Raw genomic sequence first — 20687 nt, forward strand, 5'->3', positions numbered from 1 at the left:
CTCATAATTATTCAGTTTAAACTTGCATATGCTGTGATAACCAAATTGAGGAGAATTCCCCATAGTCGTTTTTCCAATTCAATATTTCTGTATGCCTGGCTTGGTATCTGGTATTTCTGTGTACTCTACTTTCCGTATTATTTCCGAACTAAGTTCAATTGAAAAAAAGGAAAACTAAAAGAATGTTAAAAATTGAGAAAACTTCAAGATTTATCATAAGTCTTGCGCACAACTGCATAGACTACAGTATTTACCACTAAAACCATCATGATATAGTCCGGGGATACATTCACCGAAAATTTCTAGAAACTGCTATTTCGATAAAGAAAAACGTAGAGACCTATATCTGTTTCAGTATTGGGATAAATGATATCATTAGATTAAACTAATATGAAATTCCTAATCTGTCAGAAATGTGATATTATAGAGTTACATTCTGACAGTCAGGCTGCGATTGAAGCACTGTCGTACCATCGATTCTAAGATGGTATGGGAGTGCCGAAGAGAAGTCAACGAATTATGCGAAAATAAAAATGATCCAAGATCTTCTATGGAATGAAATGGATTAAGTTTGTTCGCCAAGCGAAAACTCCACTTTCAAATTCATTGATAGAATCCGACAATATATACCAAAGTAGGTACCTATCTACCCAATTTTTCTAATTCCACAGATATTTTTCATTTTGGAATATCGAATTACTCGAGAACGGCTAGAAAATGAAGAAGAATTACGTGAAATCGTTTGTGAGATATAATTAAATACCTATTCAACAGCTTGTATGTTTTCAACCGAGTTGAATAGAAAAAAAATGTTTCTTTAGACCTCGGGAAACTTTTGTTAAAATATGTGTACAAGTCAAAGACACTCATTTATGCTGACATCCTGCTGAACCTGCCCAGGAAGTCCTGTGCCTCCTTCTCGCCGGTTTCCGGACAAAACCAGACGTCCTCGCCGCGGCTGCTGCGCAGGCGCCCCTCCCTCTCGTATAGTATTTCTGGAACAGAATGGCCTGATCCTCGCCGAATAAAATTGATTTTCAGGAACTCCGTGAGGGAACTACGAACTCTTCCCGTTCGTCCGAATAAACGTTTCGCCATGCAATCTCGGAAAGTTTGGGCAGGGTTTGTCGCCCGGCCGTGGTGGGGGTCGGTTTGGGGGTGAACGCGAAAACAACAACAAGTCGTTTCTCATGTTCGATGACACTTTCTGACGAGGTTTTTGTGAAATGAAAAAGGCCCGATTCGATGGTATCGAGAAATTCATTAATCATCTTTATTTACCACCAGGTAAGACCGGGCTGACGTTCAATATTCACCGTCAAATGTATACATCATAAATCTTTTGGTTACATGCATCAGCGAAATTTTTGGTTGCCATTTGGGGTTCTTGCATATCATCGCACTCAATAGAAAAACATTTTTGTTTTGTTTAACTGTTTGTGGATTGATGATGTATTTTTTTTTAATGATAACCCTAACTTTTTATGTTAGGAAATGTAGAAAATGACGTTTCGTTTCTGAGAATGATTTAGAAATGGAAGATTTTGTTAATCAACCCTTTTCTATTAGACTCGTAAGAGATGGATTGGTTAAACATCTTGAATTCGAATTTCTAGTTTTTTTTTGTATGATGAGGACATTGACATGCAGTTCAGGATTGACTGATGTTTTTTAAGTACCTTTCATAGAAAACATGCATTTTTCGTGAGGTATAATTGAGGAATTTGAAATAAAATCAAAATTATTAAAATTAATGGAGAATTATCAGATAATCCATACATTCCCTCCGAGGTTCTTTTATATATTCTGTCAAGAAAGTCACTTCTCACTCCTAAAATGTAGAATTGACCTGATAATACAAGGGAAAAGTAAAAATTCGTATTCAGCAAGTGAAAAAATAGGTTGATAAAAAACCCTATCAGTGACTGAATCATCCTTTGCAACAAAAGATATTTCTGGCGCATAGGTTGGAGTTGCCATTTAAAAAACTAACCGCAACCCTTCTTGGAGGGTGAATGACAAACCCCACAATTATACTTACATGACTTGAAATAAAAAATAATCTGTTCGATCATTTTTCTACAAAATAGAACTACAAAGATATGAATGTTGTGCTTTACTTTTTACTCATCCAATTCCCAAAAAGATGGGGTCAGTCGAAGAATTGTCAAGACTGAACAGTTGAAATTACGAGATTTATTTCTAGAACAGTTGCTCTTTTAGAATATATGTCACATTTAGATCTTCAATGATTTTTCTGGGAGATACGACTGTCGAAAATTAACCTTCGAAAAATTCCCAAAAAGATGGGGTCAGCTGAAAAAAACGCCAAGACCGAACAGTTGCACCAAGCTCGATGAAATTTTAAAATCAATTTCTAGAAGAGTTACTCTTTCAGAATATTCATCACATTTAAATCCACGATGATTTTTCTGGGAAATAAGAGTGTCGAAATTTAACCTTCGAAAAATTCCCAAAAAGATCTCGATGAAATTCCGAGATTTGCTCTTTGAGAACTTGACAGCAATATTTTTTCGAATATAGAAAAATCATATAGCTTATATTACAATTATGAAGATATACATAGGTACCTATTTTATATCAACTCCTTACAGAATTTCAAATATAAAATACGGCCCCTCTCCCAAATCACTCCTGGGCCCGTCACTGTCCATGATCTTTCAATACTATATAATAGTGTTTCATTTGATTTGATAATTAATGTTTCAAGACCAAAAATAAAAAGCGTATCCTAGATAAAATCAGTCAACAACGATGATCATGAAAAACTTCAATTCCTTTATTCAAAAACCGTTGCAATAACGGCCAATGGTAAAGATTTGGTAATTGAACATTTCCCATCATCACATAAGTACGTCATGTCGTTCTCAGTCCGAATATTAGTCTCCCTTTCATAAATACAACGTCATGTGAATTTGCCATTAGGTACATTTAGGTACCCTGATCCTTTTGTTCAACCCTGACTCACCAAGGAGATTTGATATTGATTTCTGGGTAGACAGGTACCTGTTCAACTCAAACTCCACTATTTATTGTCATTGGCGTCACAAAAGGATGACGAAAGGTATACGACTTAAGGATCGAAAGTTATTTCTCAGGTCCGTTGTAGGTTTTATGAATAGGGTATGCAATAATAAAGTTGAACTGAGGTGTTGTAAACTGTGGCTGCTCAAAGTCATACTGAAATTGACGTCTGTGTACCTAATAACAGTTCTTCTTGCGGGGACTGTATTCGATTCGTGACGTTTCACCGAAAATTTTGAGAATTTTTGGCAGAAATGTGATTTATATGGGGCAGGTAAACCAATAAAAATAGTAAACTATTCGAAGAGCTTCTAATTATACTGTAGAGTTGTAAATCATTTGAATGATTAAGAGTCCATGGGCTAGGATAAGAGTATCGTAATTCATCGCTTGTAATTCCTGAATTTTATTTAGTGTAACTTTATTATTTTTGTCCCCTTTCAGTCTCTTTTAATTAACATTCACTTTGGCAGATGTCTGCGAAATCCATTATGGAATTTTGTTCACAATATGGCTCAAGATATCGCATGTGATTTGATATTATAATTCAAAATTTTAATTTAGAGTTTTCCAGGGTCAGAGAACCCTTCAAATTCGTTTTGACTTGTTTATGAAAAAAAAAAAACCGATATTTTTCTCCATTATATAGGAATGAATTTCTCACGAAAACTCGAATAAATTCCCTACACTATAGTGAAATTTTGTTAAGGTCCTCTGCAAATGGAACATTATTTTAGATTGATTTCTATGTCTGGGTCCTGAATTACTAACTGCCATGAATTTTAACCTTTCCGCGCTTTTTCCCTTGTTTAATTACCTTAATATACGATATTTTCAATCTGGGAATTTGAGCATATGGATGGATACTGCTATCTTCACTCGAGTTAAGAAACTGAATTGGGCTGGTTCCCGTTTCTCTGTCAGATGTCGCCACGGAGTATTTATACATCATATCCGCTACTGACATCGAGTAAAAGGAGCCGGCAATTCATTCCAGTTTCGTTGACGAAGGAGTAATGTTGCTCTGAGGAGGTCAAATGAGACCGAAACCATGTTCAGTATCTACCCTTTGTCGACTTTTGTTAATACTTTGAGTGATGGTACTATGTGAGTACGATTTAGATCGTAGCATTTGCTGATTTAACTATCGGTTGCGCATCGTTTATTTTAGATTGAATTAAAAATTTTAAAATTGGTATAGTGGGCTATCCTTGACAGTTAGACATATGACATCGCGTAATATTTATAGAACTTTTCGAGCTCTACACAATTGTACTGGATCATTTTTCTCTATCTCTTATAGTTCACCCTGCGTCGGATATATTAACCTGGAATCAACGGTTTAAACGAATTGAAAAATCGATATTTTCCGTCTTCTCTTCATTACACAGTGTCTGACTGTATAAAATAATCAAATACATGAAAAATATACATTCGAAAAAAACGTTTGTGAGATGAAACTAAAAATAATTTTTTTTTAATGATTTTTCAACTGCCTGTATCTTTCAAACCGATCCGATTCAGAAAAAATTCTAGTAGTAAAAAGTGTTTTTTTTACCTCAAGAATCAACGTTTAAAATATTTGTACGAGTCAAAGACTCACCCTGTATAGGAATGGATTTCACATATTATGAACTGTAGCCTATGACCAATTCTGATTTATTACTGTAAAGTTTCATTGAAATTTATTCATTCTCGTTTATAATATCTGTTATAATCTAATCTAATGATAATTATTGATAATAATGTCGAACATCCCATTTTGACCTTGCGGGGTTCCTCAGGGTTCCCTTCTAGTCCCCGCAGAATACTCCCCACGCCCCGATACGCATCGAACCGCTTTATACCGCTTCCGGTTTGGCTTTCTGACTGATCCATCTAACTCTTTCCAGATATGGACGTGTACAGAGTGTCAAGTTGCTGCCTAGAAGTACGAAGGAGGAGACGGGCGAGGGCACGATGGCGTGCACGGTGGCGTTCATGGACATCAAGAGCGCGTCCAAGGCTCACAACACCGAACACAAGGTGGACGATAGGACTCTGACGACGGAGTACTACGAACCAGCCGCCATTCCGTCCTCTGCCTCACCGCAGACAACGACCTCCCCTTATTCTACCTCTCCCGGTAGCACTAGGTTTCCAAACGGGCACAGGTATGTCCGTTATTTTGTGTATGTATTCCTGCTCATCTTTTGACGACTGTTATGTAACAAGAAAGGCAACCCCGAAACAAATGAGGCAAAAATACGGTAGCAATAATAGCACTCCGCGGACCGCGGACAATTTCACAAGCGTAAATTTCGTAATTATTCCGCTGATCCAGGTTTTGGACATCTATGCTACGAACTGAATTGAACTGGCCAATTTGCCATAGTCAGGACAACTAAATGGAGAACGTTCCATCGAAGAAGAGTAGATGCTGACCATGGTTTTGGTCTTATTTGACCTCGTCAGAGCAACACATACTGGCAGGCGCTTCTGAGTATTATTGAGTAGTACTCGACCGCCACCTAGTATGAAACGAGATCTGATTCAATCCCCTCCAGATCGAAACCCAGTCGAAGACAATGGCATTTGTCCCATATTTCCTCTAATTCAGTACGTTGGTCTGCCTAATGCAGACAGCATGCATGTAAGAATTGAGAAGGTGGGAACACGTTCAGTTCACGGCAGAATTGATGCCGGCGGTAAAACAATGACGATATGAATATAATTCTGCCGTGAACTGAAGAGGTTCCCAATTTCTCAATTCTTACACGCATCTTTTCTGCATTAGGCAGACCCGAATTAAAAAATATGGGACATATGGGACGTTCGGTTTTCGATCTGGAGGGGATTTAATCGGATCTCGTTTTATACTGGGTGACGCTCACGTACTACTCCATAAAACTCAGAAGCGTCTGTGAGTATTTAATAAGGGTCCATCAATTCCAAATGTTTTTCCATCGGAGGAGGATCTATGTTGCTCTGACGAGGTCAAATGAGACCGAAACCATGTTCAGCATCTGCTTCTCTTCGATGGAACGTTCTCCATTTAGTTGTCCTGGCGATGGCTGAATTGGCAAGTGGTTGATATCCATATCGGCGGTGGTATGCATCTGAATATGATTATTATTATTGAATTTATTGCCTAAAGCCTACTTCATTATAATATAACAAATTCAAAATGTCATGAACTTCGCCCACAGAAAAGGGAAAAGTTAGAGGTTTGCTAACTTTGACAAAGTACTGTAAAATAGAGGTTAAGTTTTAATGGAAAGGATTGTTGAACTGACATACTCTTGGCATACCTCTATGGATCAGTTTTCGATGTTTTTCGATTTTTGCCAGGTAAAACATCTAATAAGGGGTTCAGATAAGGTAGATGCAGCTGTTATTAGTTTTATAACATGGAGCTTACTTTTCGTCATATTTCATAACGATCGTTATCCACTTTTAAAAAATTATCAAGATTTAAGGTCCTTAAGATATTAAAACTGATAGCGATATTCTATGTTTTCATTATCTCAGTATGTCGTTCTAACTAGTGTTTTACTGCCCATGTTTTTACACGACATCTGTTTGTGTCACATACCCACACATCAGCTTCGTACAATTTTACATACTGTCAATATTTTCTCAGGTTAGCTTTCACCGTGTATGATCTAACACGATGGCAAAATATTTGTAATTCGGGTATGTTGATTCAACCACCCAGCCAACTCTGCGGGCAATATCCGCCGAGCTGGAAGGTACCACGCAAACAGGGGTGGACTCGTCCTCGACATGTCAATGTTGCTGGTTCGTCTAAGGCCAAATGCACATCCATTGAATTCATGTCCTATTTTGCAAAACGCTATGTGGAATGGGTATTGAAGTAGAGGACAAATATATTGTGTATGACTTTTCTTAGTCAGGAGTATATCTATATAGGTTGAACCCTAATTATTCCACTCTTTTTCCCTAAGTATTGTTTTTTGTAATATTATCGCTTGGATTTTTCGTCCATTAAGTTTGATTTCCTACTTTATGCACCAATAGTTAATCTTATCGGCAGCATCTTGTAATCATCGTTGTATAATTTCAATTTTGCCATGTTGGATAGCTATTGCGGTGTCACCAGCGTATAATCCAAGCATACTTTTCAGATTATTTCATACGTCATGGATATAAATATTGTAAAGCACAGGCCCTAGTAAGTAGTGATCTCTGGGGTACTCTTGCTTCCAGATATCTTCTTAAACCAGACAACCAACGTCATCAAGAGGCTGTAGATAGGTATTCTTGCAGTACTGATCTTTAGGGTACTCTTGCTTCTCAAGATATCTTCTTAAACCAGACAACTACTAAACCCCAATCTATCTAGAGATTTATTGAACCAGGTGACCAGTTAGACCATTGATAACCAGACACGGTAGTTCCCACGAGAAGGCCCTTCCTTCCTAACTCCATTTAGAGGAAAATTTTTCGTCTAGCCATCTAATAAATAAGTTACCGACAGATGGCAGTACTGGTTCTGGACCTGCAAAAGCTGAGCTTAGCCAGTATGTCTGCCTTCTTGTTTACAGAAATCTCTGCGTATGCTGGACATCAAATAACTGTCAAAACGTTGCTGGAGCCTAGCTCACCCAGAGCTTTCCAGCATTTTCCTTAGAACAACAAAAAGAACATGTAGTCCAGTCATTATCTAGAGGAATGGACTGGTTGTATCAAGATCCCACAGTCTCTACACCAGTACCCGTAGACATCACAGAGTCATCGGTGAACCAAGTGGGCCCTCCAGGCACGAGACACCTCTTGATGTGTAATGTAGACCATGTATCTCCATCAGAAGCAATGACCCTGTAGGGTTCGTCAACGCATGAGCTGATGCACTTGCAGTCTTCTCTATAGAGAAAGTATGCATTAGCATCTTCCACCACCTTGAGTGTCCTCGAAAGCGCCCCCAAAGCAGGCCACTATCACGGCATCTGGTCATTTACACTAAGTGCCCCGCCATACTGAGGCTCTGTACGCGACAGCTCATTTGTGTAGGGAAATATTCCACTAATATTTTCTCTTGTGTGAGTTCTGGAGCTTTCCTCCAGAGCAGTTTCTTGTTTTGAAACTGCCACTGATGGATAGCACTCATAAAGTGGCCTTTTCCAAGAATTCCAAGAGTGATTCAGGGACAACAGGTTTATCTTAATATTTTTCTCAAGTTCATCAGTCTTTTCATTTCCCTTTGTGGCACATTGCCCTGACACGCATAAAGTAATTTTATTTCATGTAGCCTGTAGCTTTATGGTGTTACGGCATTTCCAGGCCACTAGGAACTTCTGGCAGTTTGATTACACAGCTCTTAGTGGTGCTTGGCTATATGATGCAATATTGCTGCGCGCCCTTTTTAAGTTTGCTATCAAGCAATCGTGGTCGCACACATAGACAGCAATTATTTCGAGCTATAAGATGGAGGGTTCATGTCTTATACGTATGGAGAGCCTTAATTACGACCCGAAGCATCAGCACGCTTACTTCCCAATCGAGACAAGCGAGGCTCATGACATGAGTCCGACGTTCGTTTGTCGCCCGTCAACCTTGATGTATTGCCGGGCGCATCGACCGTCGCCAAGCGACTGGATCATGCCGGAGCGTACGGCTTTTTAATTTTCACGGCGAAATTTTTGTGGCATCTCGATCCGAGGTAACGCACGAGTGAAAATTTCCGCGTAGGAATACTCGGCGACTCCGGTAGGTGGAGAAAAAGCGCTCGTTGTACGTGCTCCGCTTCTAGCTAGCCGGATCCTGTGAGGGTTTTTGCCGTGATGAAATGAGGCGCGCTCTCGCCGTATCGATTATGGATTTCACGGCCCAGGCGGTTGCCTGGGCATTTTCTGCGTATCCACAAAAACCTCCCGTAGTCCTCGCTGCCTATGGAGGTGATCAGGACTTCAATTATTGCCCGTGAGGAATCGAAATGGCGACGGGGAGCGTAGAACCTTCTCGTCGTTCAGTCGATAGATGGGTGGATTATTAGTTTATCGAGAGTTTCGAATGAGAAAGTGTTTTTTCTTTTCTGAAATGCTTGACAATCCCGGAAACGTCATGTAGAAACACCTACCAACTACATTTTTTGTTTATTATTTCCAACAACAAACCGTTGGTACTAAGCGCCATTTTTTTTCGCAATTTACTCTTTGAGACATTGAAGTTTCAATTAACGATTCCTTCGATAGAAATTCCTAAGAACATTGGATTTCCCAAAATTACACATCATAACCGAAATATTTGGCTTTGACAAATTATAATTAGGACAATTCCAAAATTATCCTTGAAATAAGATGGCATCCGTTGTCGATGGTTCTTGTTTGCTGAACTAAAGATGGAGATATCTGGCAGCCACTTTCTGTCTGGCAGCCATTTTCTGTGTGGTAGCCACTTTTGATAGGACAGCCACTTTTGATAGGGAAGCCACCTTTGATCGGGCAGCCACTTTTGATCGGGCAACCACTTTTGATCGGGCAACCACTTTTGATGGGGCAACCACTTTTGATCGGGTAGCCACTTTTGATCGGGCAACCACTTTTGATCGGACAGCCACTTTTGATCGGGAAGCCACTTTTGATCGGGCAGCCACTTTTGATCGGGCAGCCACTTTTGATCGGACAGCCACTTCCGGTCTGGCAGCCACTTTCGGTCCGGCAGCTACTGTCCATCTGAGAGCCATTTTCTATCCGGCTGTCCCAAGTAGCCAATTTCGATGTAGTACCCCCATTTAGCGTACTTCGATTAGCATCGCATGGTCTTTAACCCGTGATTCTAACTGTTTTTTTTTAATTCTTAGTTTTCAAAGAAAGATTATTAATCTTCAGTAATAATACGTTCATACTATGCCATCATAGTAATTAATATTTGCTTTATTTGCATCAAAATTTATTTTTGCTAGTATCGCATTCAGATGGCATGGTGTAAATGAATAAAATTCAGCAAATTGCGCGATACAGGGTGCGAAGGAAAAGTTCGCGATTCCTTGTTGAAAAATTTCTAATTTATTTTTTGGATGCTGCTCCCTAAAGATGAAACCTGAAAAATATTTTTTTAATATTCATCTTAGAAACCGGAAAACTAACAGAAAATAAATCGCGTCGACAGTCTATGGGAGAGCGGAAGCAATGAAAAATATTTTGGTGGTGTTCCCTCATAAGTGCAAGGGGTACAAAAAGTCACCCCAAACGTTTTTCCTCATTCATGTTATACCATTAAAATTTTAATTTTTGATAGCCTTATTCATTCTGAACAAATGAAGTCTCCTGTAATGTCTTGCTTGAAGAAACGGTTTTTGAGAAACAAATAGTATCAACTATTAATTTGCAGCCTTTTTAATAATAAAAAAATGAATTTCATCTAAACGAATAGTTTTAGCATATAATAAACATATCATTACTGAATGCTGATAACCTTCAATGAGATCAGTATTCCAAATTGTTTCAATTTGAAAGAGTAAAAATCAAAAGGAAAAAAGCTATTCAACGCCTCTGGTCAAATGGCCGCTGGATTGAAAGTGGCCATTAAGAATGGCTGCTAAATTCACATGATTCACCATGAAAAAGTTTTGTCATATAACATTTGAAGAATCCTGTTGAATCAGAAGAAGATATAAATTTCGAGGTACTCCATTTTTTTTTTTTTTTTATCAGTCATTCTCTATATCATCATTCTGCGAATCATGAACTAAAATAGATTGTATTATCTGCAGAAAAATTATTTTTATCTATTATGTAATGATTTTTTTCTATCCTATGGCGTTCTTAAAAAAATTTATTCAGACGTAGCTATATGGTTTTGTTGAACCAAAATGTGGGAATTTACTTTCTTTGAAGTGAACGCCAATATTATATAAAGCATACGGTATGCATGTTTTCGGCACTTCCTGGTATCTGAGATATTGTACTGTAAATATTATCATTTCTATCGAAACGACAAATTATTGAAATGTTTAATTCCAGATATAGTTGTAAAGATATGTTTACATTGGTAAGATATTGCCTTCGATGAAAAACATGCCTATCTAGTATGATACGATAAAATGAATTAATTAAATCGTATCTTGCGTAATTTTGATGAGACTTTGAAACGCTGTTCAACAAGAAATTTTACACGTCTATTCCACCCATAAGACTCAGTTATATTTGCAGAGAAACTATTTCCAGAAGAATAAGTTTTGATTATTTTTTTTTCACAAAAATGACATTTCTGTCGTTCGTCATTCATTAACAAAACTCATGAATTTTTGGTCAACTATTCTTGTTGCAAATTAATTCAATTCTAGTACGAAGGTAATGAAACATTCTCGAGCTATCCCTCCTCGCTCAGACTACTAGAAAATATTATTTCTCATAGAAATTCTCAGTAATGCCAGGAATATTTCCTGTTCTCTATCGTACCTATCGCAATGGCAATGATGCAGTTCGGAATCGAGGGAATTTCGATGCCTGCAGGCCCTGATTAACGCTAAAACATTTAACCGACGCAAATAATAAATAATGATATTCAAGAAACCGGTACAATACGGTACATACGCGGTGGCTGTACGGTTCATTTTATCGCCTACACGTACAGCACAAATTGTGGGATAATTGTTCCCATTTCATCATCACGGGGACACGTTTCAACTTTATAAACAGTAAATTTGCAATCGTTATGCTGGCAAGAAGCGTTTTCGAGTTTTTCTCAAGCCTTGTGCTCTCAGGGACACTCATCTTCACTTCAAATCCAAATTTCATCGTATCTTTTTACAAATGTCCAATTGTTACTTCCACTTAATAACAACAAGAAGTTTTATTTGAAAATTCTAGAAGTGGGATTCGTAACTTCACATTCATTCATTATTTATAATGACCATTTTTTCTTCCTGAACTTTTTCTGGTGATAACTGAAAAAACAAGACCTCCAATTTCAATTTGAAGAAAATCGCCAACAAGTGAATAAAAAAATATTAACACTCATCAGTAATAACACACGCAGTAGATTTATGCCTTATCTTCATCCGCAGACTTAGGCGGAATTTTCATAGATCTTAACATTTTTTCTAATGAAAATAAAGTTTCTTTTTTTTTTGAGTCAGATTTTTTCGATTAAAATTAGTTTTATCAGCTTTTTCAGGATCCAGGTAAGATATAAAAAATCAGGTTCTTTTCAAAATAAGTGTAATGTTTTTCATATAGGTTTACAAAAATAAATTGAAACAAAAAACTTTAAATAATAATTCTTCAATGAAAATACAAAAAGACCTCGAAAAGGCACTCAGGAATTGATTGATTGAGAACGAGATAAATAATAGCTTCATACTTATTGTTTTTCATTAAGAATTTATTAAATTGAGATATTTCAATGAAAAAAAAAAGTGCTTTTTTCTACACCTTAGTTTCAGGTAAACCAGATTCAAAGTAGGTATAAGTATTAAATATTCGTTCTCCTTTGGTTCTGTTTATTTGTGAAACCATATTATTAGAAATCGAAATGCTTCACGAAAAAGGGTCGTTTAATAATTTTCATTTTATTTTTAGTTCACCTATTTAGAAGTGAATTTTCGAGTTCCTTCTTTAAATTCGAAAAAACATTCATATTTTTATTTGAGCATTATTATTCAGAGTTTTTATTTTTTTTCCACTTATATGGAAAACATTTTTGAAAAGTAATTGAAATTGATGAATCATAACTGAAAAGTGGAAAGCAAAAAAATTCTGATTTATTTGATTCTTGTTGAAACCGATTTTTTCAGTAACCCTGTTTTCATCGGCTAAATCTGTTAAAATCGAGGAAAATTTCGATTATAGGTGTTGAATTTTTGTGTCTTCCACTTTCTGCTGATATCAGAAAGTTGAAACAAAAATTGGGGGCATAGTATTTTTCAGTGATCACCAGAAAAAATTCCATAAGTACGAATGGTCATTAAAAATAATGAATTGTGAGTTTATGGCTCCTATTCCTAGAAATTTTGAGGAAAACTTCCGGGATCGGTTTGAGTATATTTAGGTATGCGAAAAGGCCAAAGAATTCAGTAGTTTTTAGAGGGGACTCAGTCTCGAAGCCGACGATCATAAAAAGCATCAGGAATAATTTATAAATATCACAATCCAGGATTAAGTCCAGGTGTTCACATACCAGACCGAATTAAATGCATAAAATAAACATTAGGCATAAGCAGCTCGGAATGCCTATATCGATTCAGACTTCACAAAAAAAGAGAAATGTCATTCGGTTCACCAGTACAACAACCTTCCTTATATTCGTGTAATAATTCGAGAATAATGACTATGAAACTGGGACACGTACGAGTCATCAGATGAAGCCACCGTAAAATTCTACTTTTCACCTGAAGATATCGAAGATGATGTTTAATTGGCAGAATTTCCATGTTTGATACCCAGCGGATAAGTTTTTGATGTTTTTATGAAAAAGTTTGGACTGAAATCCTAATTAACTTTCGACTGAATCGAAGAATTTTTTAAAATTAAAAACCACTCATTACTGTAGATTCGGGTGACCTGGGACGATTTTGAAATTCAACTTGTCATATTTCAAAAACGGTGACCTATTTTCATGTGAGAAACAGATTCAAATATGCTAAATGACTCAGACTATTGATTAGGATATATACCATGCTTCATAATTCGGATATAAATTGAAAATAAAATAAAATATACTTGTCCCAAGTCACCCACCGATTTGTGGGAGGCTTGGGACACAAGTTGAAATCTATCGATTTCTCAACTCTCAAATGAAATAGGTGACTTAAAACGGTGTATAGTTTTGAAAAATTAAAATTTGTGATTATATAGTTGTAATTCGGTAAGGAAATTAAATGATAAAACCCTATTACAGCGAAAGTAAATATATTGCAACTCAAATGTAAAAAAACTAAACAAAACAAGGGAACTTTGATTTCTTTTATTCTTTGGTGATTTGTTTGTGGAAATAACGTATATAATAATATCCTGCGAAAAATCGGCATATTTCCTGCTGCCAATGCTCCGCTTGTATCTATTCGGCATTGTTTCAAGTCACCCCATGAAACAACAAAATAAATGAATGAGATCCGTGTTGCCGTTTGATTTGTAAACAACCTTATTTCATGATATATCTTATATCCCAATATTCCACGTATCCAGAAAAATAATTACACATGTACAGGACACTAGAAAGTATATGGGCCATAAAAAACGCTCTTTTACTCTCCTGAATTCGTGAATTTTTCCTGTCAATTCAAACGCTCTGGTAAAGGCAAACTCAACAGGAATTAATTGTTGAACTAACCGAAAAGACGCTACACAATCTTATAAGTTTGTCCCTTCACTCATAAATGTTAAGAAACAAAGAAATCTGCAAGGGGGGTAATTGTCCCAAGTTACAGGACTATCCCAAGTCACCCGAATCTACCGGTATACAATATTCTCGATTTTCGTCGAATTTAAAAAAAAAAAAGAAAATTAATTATAATTTTGAAACTACAGTCACACATGTGAATGTTGCAATAATCAACATTCATCATAAATCAATCCATCTATTTCACTCATGAAATTAGCTTACTGTTTTTGGAACCATTCTCGGAACCACTAAACATTTAACAATTGTTAAACAGTTAACCTTCTCAAATGAAAAATTTTCTCGACTCTAGCAATTTTTTCATGAATCGCTTGAATTTTGAGAAAAATCTGAAAATGCTGAAGCTGTTATTGCCGAGTAGATTACCATACTAATCTCCATACGTTCAATATGAAAAAAATGCAAGAGATAAGAAAGTTTTTCTATTGAGTGGAGTTTCTAACTGTTTAACAATTTTGAAGCGATTTAAATACGCGGTTTACGTTTAGTGGTTCCGAATACATTGTGGCCCACTGAAGAAGGGGGTCACTCGCTAAAATAACACTGCGATTTCACATATCATAAAAGTCCTATATGATATGTGATATTCCTTTTCGATTCCAATTTTTTATTATTGTAAATTATTAACCAGATAAGTCCGGTTTCTGGCACAGGAATCTCTTCTTGGATTTCGTCACGTCACCGATTCAAATCCTCACTTCAACACCCTGTATATCTCGACCAGCGTGCGAACGAGTGAAATAAATTTGCCAGCACACGATGCTGAGATCAGTCGAATGGACAGTGGACCGTAATCTAGATTTTTTTCGCATTCTCATTATACTCTAGAAGGAGACGTGACCTGTTTTCGAACGTTATAAATGCTTTTGGCCGAGAGATAAATGTGGGCAAGATGATTTCGAGCTCTTTTAGGGGCACCAGTGGCGCGCTTATCAGTGTGTTGAGCCCGAGACCGTACATAGATAGCGACGAAGATAGTTCGTATAAGGTCGTGGACCTCTTGACCCGCTTCGAGATAAGGTGGTAAAAGCTAGATCATTCAGATCGTTAGAGATCAGTTCCAGGAAACACGGACTTTTTTCACAATATGAAATTGAATTTTTGGAATTCAAGGAAATTTAAATAACATATTAGTACGAATTGTATATGTTTGCTCAATCGAATTGCAGGATGAGACTTTGACCTGTACTTATACAAGGTGATTCTTGAGGTCAAAAGAAACGCTCTTTTTTCAACATTTCTTCCGAATCGGCTCGGTTTAAAAAATACAGGCTGTTTTAAAAAACAATAAAAAAATTTCATGTGTAGTTCTATTTCACTTGTTTTATCCAATGATATAAATTTCGGGATATATAGTTTTTATTTATTTGATTAATCTTTTTCGAACACAAGATATCACCCTAGTCTTCCAGTTTGTTGATTACATACAGGATGATTCATAACTATTGGGACATAGGCTAAGGGCAGATTGTTTGGACCAAAATATGGCGATAGGACCAACTAAAATATTGCTGTGGAAAAAGATAGAGGGCGGTTAAAGTTGAACTTTTTTTTCGTTTTTTTGCTAATAATTTCACTGTATATTTTTTCATCATATGGCCTCCTCCGACTTCTATGCCTTTTCTAATTCTTTTAATAAAGGACTTTCGAACTTCGAAGAAAATATTATTCTGTCCCTTTATAAAAAATTCAACTTTAACGCCCTCTATCTTTTTCCAAAGCAATATTTTATTGAGGTATATTTGGTCCTATCGCCATATTTTTGTCCAAACAATCTGCCTTTTCCCTATGTCCCAATAGTTATTAATCACCCTGTATGACCAAATGAATATTTGAAGGTTCTATAAATAACAGTTTACTTATATTTTCTCGAATAATGCGCCGTTTTCGAGTAATTTAATGTTCAAAAATTTAAAGGTATCTGCGAAATTTGCAAAATTGAGTACTTTGGCTGAATAGAACCCTGTTTAAAAGATCCACAGATGTGTAGTGTCACAGATTTAGCTAATTATTCTAAAGATAATTTTGGTTTTCCAGGGGTGACACAGCTCATTATGAAAACTTGAAATGGCTATATCTTTTTATCCTGGCCGAATCAGAAAAAATGCTTTAGGAAAAAAGTGTTTCTTTTGATCTCAAGAATCTACTGTTGAAATATTTTTACGAATCAAATACTCATCCTGTATATTTCATTCTTGAGGTGAAACGAATCTCTTTTTTCCTTTACGAGTACGATATAGCTATCAAATTTTTAGCTACTGTGTTAAAGACAAACTCACTTTTTCGATTTCATTTGTTCAAGGAAGTTGTATTTATTATACGATAAATGAGTTGCCGCAATATCGTTGGCTATGAATATTAAAAATTCTTCTCTTGATTTCTGTTCATTTTCGATAATAATAACCTCGATAATAACGAATTCAGGCTTGCAACTATGATATTCATCTCCAATATGTAATCAATTATTATCGTTGTTTATCTCAGTTAGTACAAGAGTTAGCAGACTCAAACATAACCCAGTTAACGTTTCAATTTTCGGCAATAAATGATATTTTCTCTAAACCTACTCTAAACTAACTTTGTCCAGCTGACAAAAATCGGAATACTATATAACGACAACAGAATTCCTGTTAAGATTAATGAGCTGAATTTATGACAGTTCACATCTGTAATGTGTTATGTTTTAAGGTTAATTCTGAGAATCTTAATCAGGGTTCAGCCAAAAGTACCCAATATTTCGAATATTCAAAAATTACTCGAAAACGGCGCATTATAGGATGAAATATGAAAATGCTCAAATATCTTTTTATATGAAACTGAGAGCGACACTCCAAGAAGGGGTTTTCATTTGGAGCCTACGCTTTACACGAAATACTAATATTTTCGTAGAAGAAATCACCTCGTACATTTTCGGACCTCTTTTGCTCTATATCTATGTGAAAAATCGACAGCTGTTCCTTTCAGGTGGTAGAATTGAAGCAAATATTTTTTATTAAGCGTATATATGAGCAGAATAAAATGGAAAATCCCAAGGTGGTTCTGCTAAATTTTCAAGTTCACGAATAAAATTTCGTGTGTTTCGTCTGCATTCGTTCCAAGTCAGGCGGATGTTTCACTAACGACCTTGACATTATGTAACATGTTATCACGACCTTACTTAATCAAATGGAATGAAAATCGATAAATTCGAGAGAGACAGAGAGAGAGAGAACATCTAATAGCTGGGAGTTGAATGTATCCAATGTCGTAATTGCGTAGTTATTCACGTACCACTAGGATATTTGTCCTGTTATTAACTGCGCCATATTAGATCAATCTTTTGTGGCTTCCCAATTGAACCTTTACCTGCGATGATATCATATCCACGCAATTTTTCCACGAAGTCGATCAATGTGAACTCAATTAACTAAATGGATGATCCAGCCTTTAATTGCACTTAATTTGTTGGAAGGATGGCTTTGTATTTTTTCCTTCTACCTGAGATTTTAGATTGGATTAGAATTAGCCCTTTTTGCAATTTCGAGAACATCTCATACGGAGCACTATTTTATGTGGGCCTCTCCCTCATAGACAGCTGTTTTTTCCGCTTGCAGAACAGAGGGTTCATCACCCGAGGGCCCATATACCCTAATACCAGTACTCTCTCCCTCTGATTTTGATCCATCCCTTAACTATATTTATTGTCTTATTCTAAGACTTGCTGTCTATTGTTGTTCCATTTTTCTATGGGCCTTATGAATTTTCAACGGTGCTCGACTTGCTGTCGATATTTTCAACTTTTTCAGTCATAGAAAAATGGATCTTTATGCTTTTGCTCAGCTTTAATAGGAACCCAAAACTTAGAACTACTGGAATTTTGTTTCTTTGTAAGGACAAAAATATCCAAATATTAGTCATTACTTTTCTGCTCATGTTTCTTCAACTTAGAAACACTTACCAATCTCGTAAAGAACTAAGGTTTAACAAGTTATCAGCAGTCTAACAAGTGTTTTTTAGGTTTATCCCTTGATTCTTAGCTGCTTCAGTTATAAATTTAGGATATCGAAAACAATTCTGAAATTAAGTAATATGAAATTTAAGAAATCTAATTTAACTCAATAAAATGATTCATAGAGTCATAAATGAAGAACTTTCTCCGTGGCTAGTCATCATTGAAATTTCAATCTTATGGATTTCAGCAATTATGTTTTATTATTAAGAGCGCAATTCAAAATACTAATCTAGCTGTCCTACCATATTCACAACAAAAAACTGTCTTCGATTTGATTATGTAATTCCAAGTTAGAACTCGCACTGTATAAATGCACTATAGGATGACATTCAGCTGTTTGACAGGTTAAACGAACTCTCTGTGTCCATTTGGGTGATGGTCTCCACCTCTCAAATTCCGCTGAAAAAACATACATATTCCATTGAAATTCAAAGCCGGGCTTCCCACATTTTGACGTGCACACTTGGGTATTTATGTTCGCATTAATTTATTACCTACAGTCACTACTGAAAACATAAAATCAATCCGATAAATATAGAAATTATCAGTATTTTCACGTATGTGGGCGTCCGTTGGTTTCTACACGGTATGTTCAAATCTCCCACGTCTGTTTCGAATAAATGCATTCGAAATGAGGGGGATGTTGGACTCTTTCCTAAGTTTCCTCTATTTTGATGCGGGTACGTACTTACCTCTAAAATTTGTCTAGTGGCGATAAGATCATAAGCATAAGCTCAATCCCATTTCCCATTCCATTTGTTGAACGAAGTAGTATTTATAATAGAATTGTTCTTGTCTTGATTTCTATTTCATTTTCGATGATAATATATGCTCTTGTATTGATTTCTAATAATCATTTATTATCTTTTTTTACTTCGTTTGGTACTAGAGTCACCAGATTCTTCAACTTCATCCATTCAACTTTCATATAAATAATTAAATGATAATTTTTTCTGCACTGTAATGACTACAAATTGTCAGAATGACAAGCTAAATCTATGACCAAAGAGGAAGATATCAACGTCTAACCTAACCTAACCTAACCTAACCGAACGAGATAGAGAAAATAAATAGCGCATTGCGTTCGTCTTTTTTCGAGAAACTTATAATGCCATCAACTGCATTCCTTTATCTTCTTTTGTTTTCGAGTTATAGGCCAAATTGAAATTTGGGCGATTTCAACTTTGGTCATTATCTCCGTTTCTGTTTGTGTTAGGATGTTGAAATGAAAACATTGTGGACACATTTTTTATAGCAATCCAGTGGCGTACTATGATTTTTTCCAACAGGTTTATGTGCTGAGCTATAACATAAAGTTGTGTTTTTTAGTATGAAAACAGTAGTTTAAAATGACTTAGAGAGAATCGCCATTTTTTTCCCTTTTCAGAAATATACAGTCTTTCTAAGTCATTTTACACTACTGTTTTGATAAGAAGAAACACATCTTTATGTTATAGCTCAGCAAATATACCTGTTGAAAAAAATCAGAGTCTTTATAATGTTTTTATTTCAACTTTCTAGCACAAACAGAATCGGAGATAATGAACAAAGTTGAAATTTCAATTATTGCCTATAACTTGAAAACAAAAGAAGATAGAGGAATTTAGTTGACGGCATTGTTAGTTTCTCGAAAAATGACGACCATAATGTGCCTGCATTTTCCTCTATCTCGTTGGGTTGAAAAAGTTGTAGTTCAGGTATCACCAATTTTGCCCACCCTGTACAAGTAGAAAACTCACGAATAATCCAATCTTAAAAATATTTCCATGATATCAATTCAGAAAAACAAGTCCATCAATCACTTAAGTATTCTAAGTTATTTTCTGAACGTTTTTCTTGAGAACTAACGCAGGTTTTATGCTGCTGATCTGCGATGATCAGCGAACATGAAACAAGTAATTCATTCGACGATAGTTTCAATCATTGACCAATTTAAACATTTCGTTTATACGAAAGGTGAAAAGTTTAATAGATTTTTTTGTTCTTGAACTATCCATCTATTAGTGCTACAATACGAAATACACTCTCAGCTCTTCACGCTGAGGTTACAAGATAACCTTCTATGACGTTAACTCCTCCGAAAATAAATATGAAAGAAAAACAGTAAATATAAGATACTTGCTCAATATCCTAAAACGGAAATTTTGTGGATTACTCGATAATTTTTGGTTCTCGCAATGGAGTGTTATCATCCAATGCCAAAAAAAGAACAGGATGTGGTTTTTTCGCAACTTCATGCGGAATTTTTGATGGAAAGCGATAAAATTAGGGAATTTAACATGAAATATTTCTTACTTCTTGTTTAGTC

The 20687-nt window shown here is 36.0% G+C and overlaps 1 protein-coding gene across 6 annotated transcripts in view; it reads left to right on the top strand.

The window, feature by feature from the left end:
• Nucleotides 1-20687, top strand: part of LOC123316626 (protein split ends-like) — a 154594-nt gene that overhangs the window by 100150 nt on the left and 33757 nt on the right. For 4 of the 6 annotated variants that reach the window (XM_044902797.1, XM_044902799.1, XM_044902803.1 and 1 more), the window contains one exon: nucleotides 4938-5198. In XM_044902797.1, the coding sequence (XP_044758732.1) occupies nucleotides 4938-5198 (261 nt within the window). The remainder of the gene's footprint in view (nucleotides 1-4937; nucleotides 5199-20687) is intronic. The other 2 variants (XM_044902802.1, XM_044902800.1) reach the window with 1 other exon arrangement.

The sequence above is a fragment of the Coccinella septempunctata genome, chromosome 7 (assembly GCF_907165205.1).
Source record: "Coccinella septempunctata chromosome 7, icCocSept1.1, whole genome shotgun sequence".
Lineage (NCBI taxonomy): Eukaryota > Metazoa > Arthropoda > Insecta > Coleoptera > Coccinellidae > Coccinella > Coccinella septempunctata.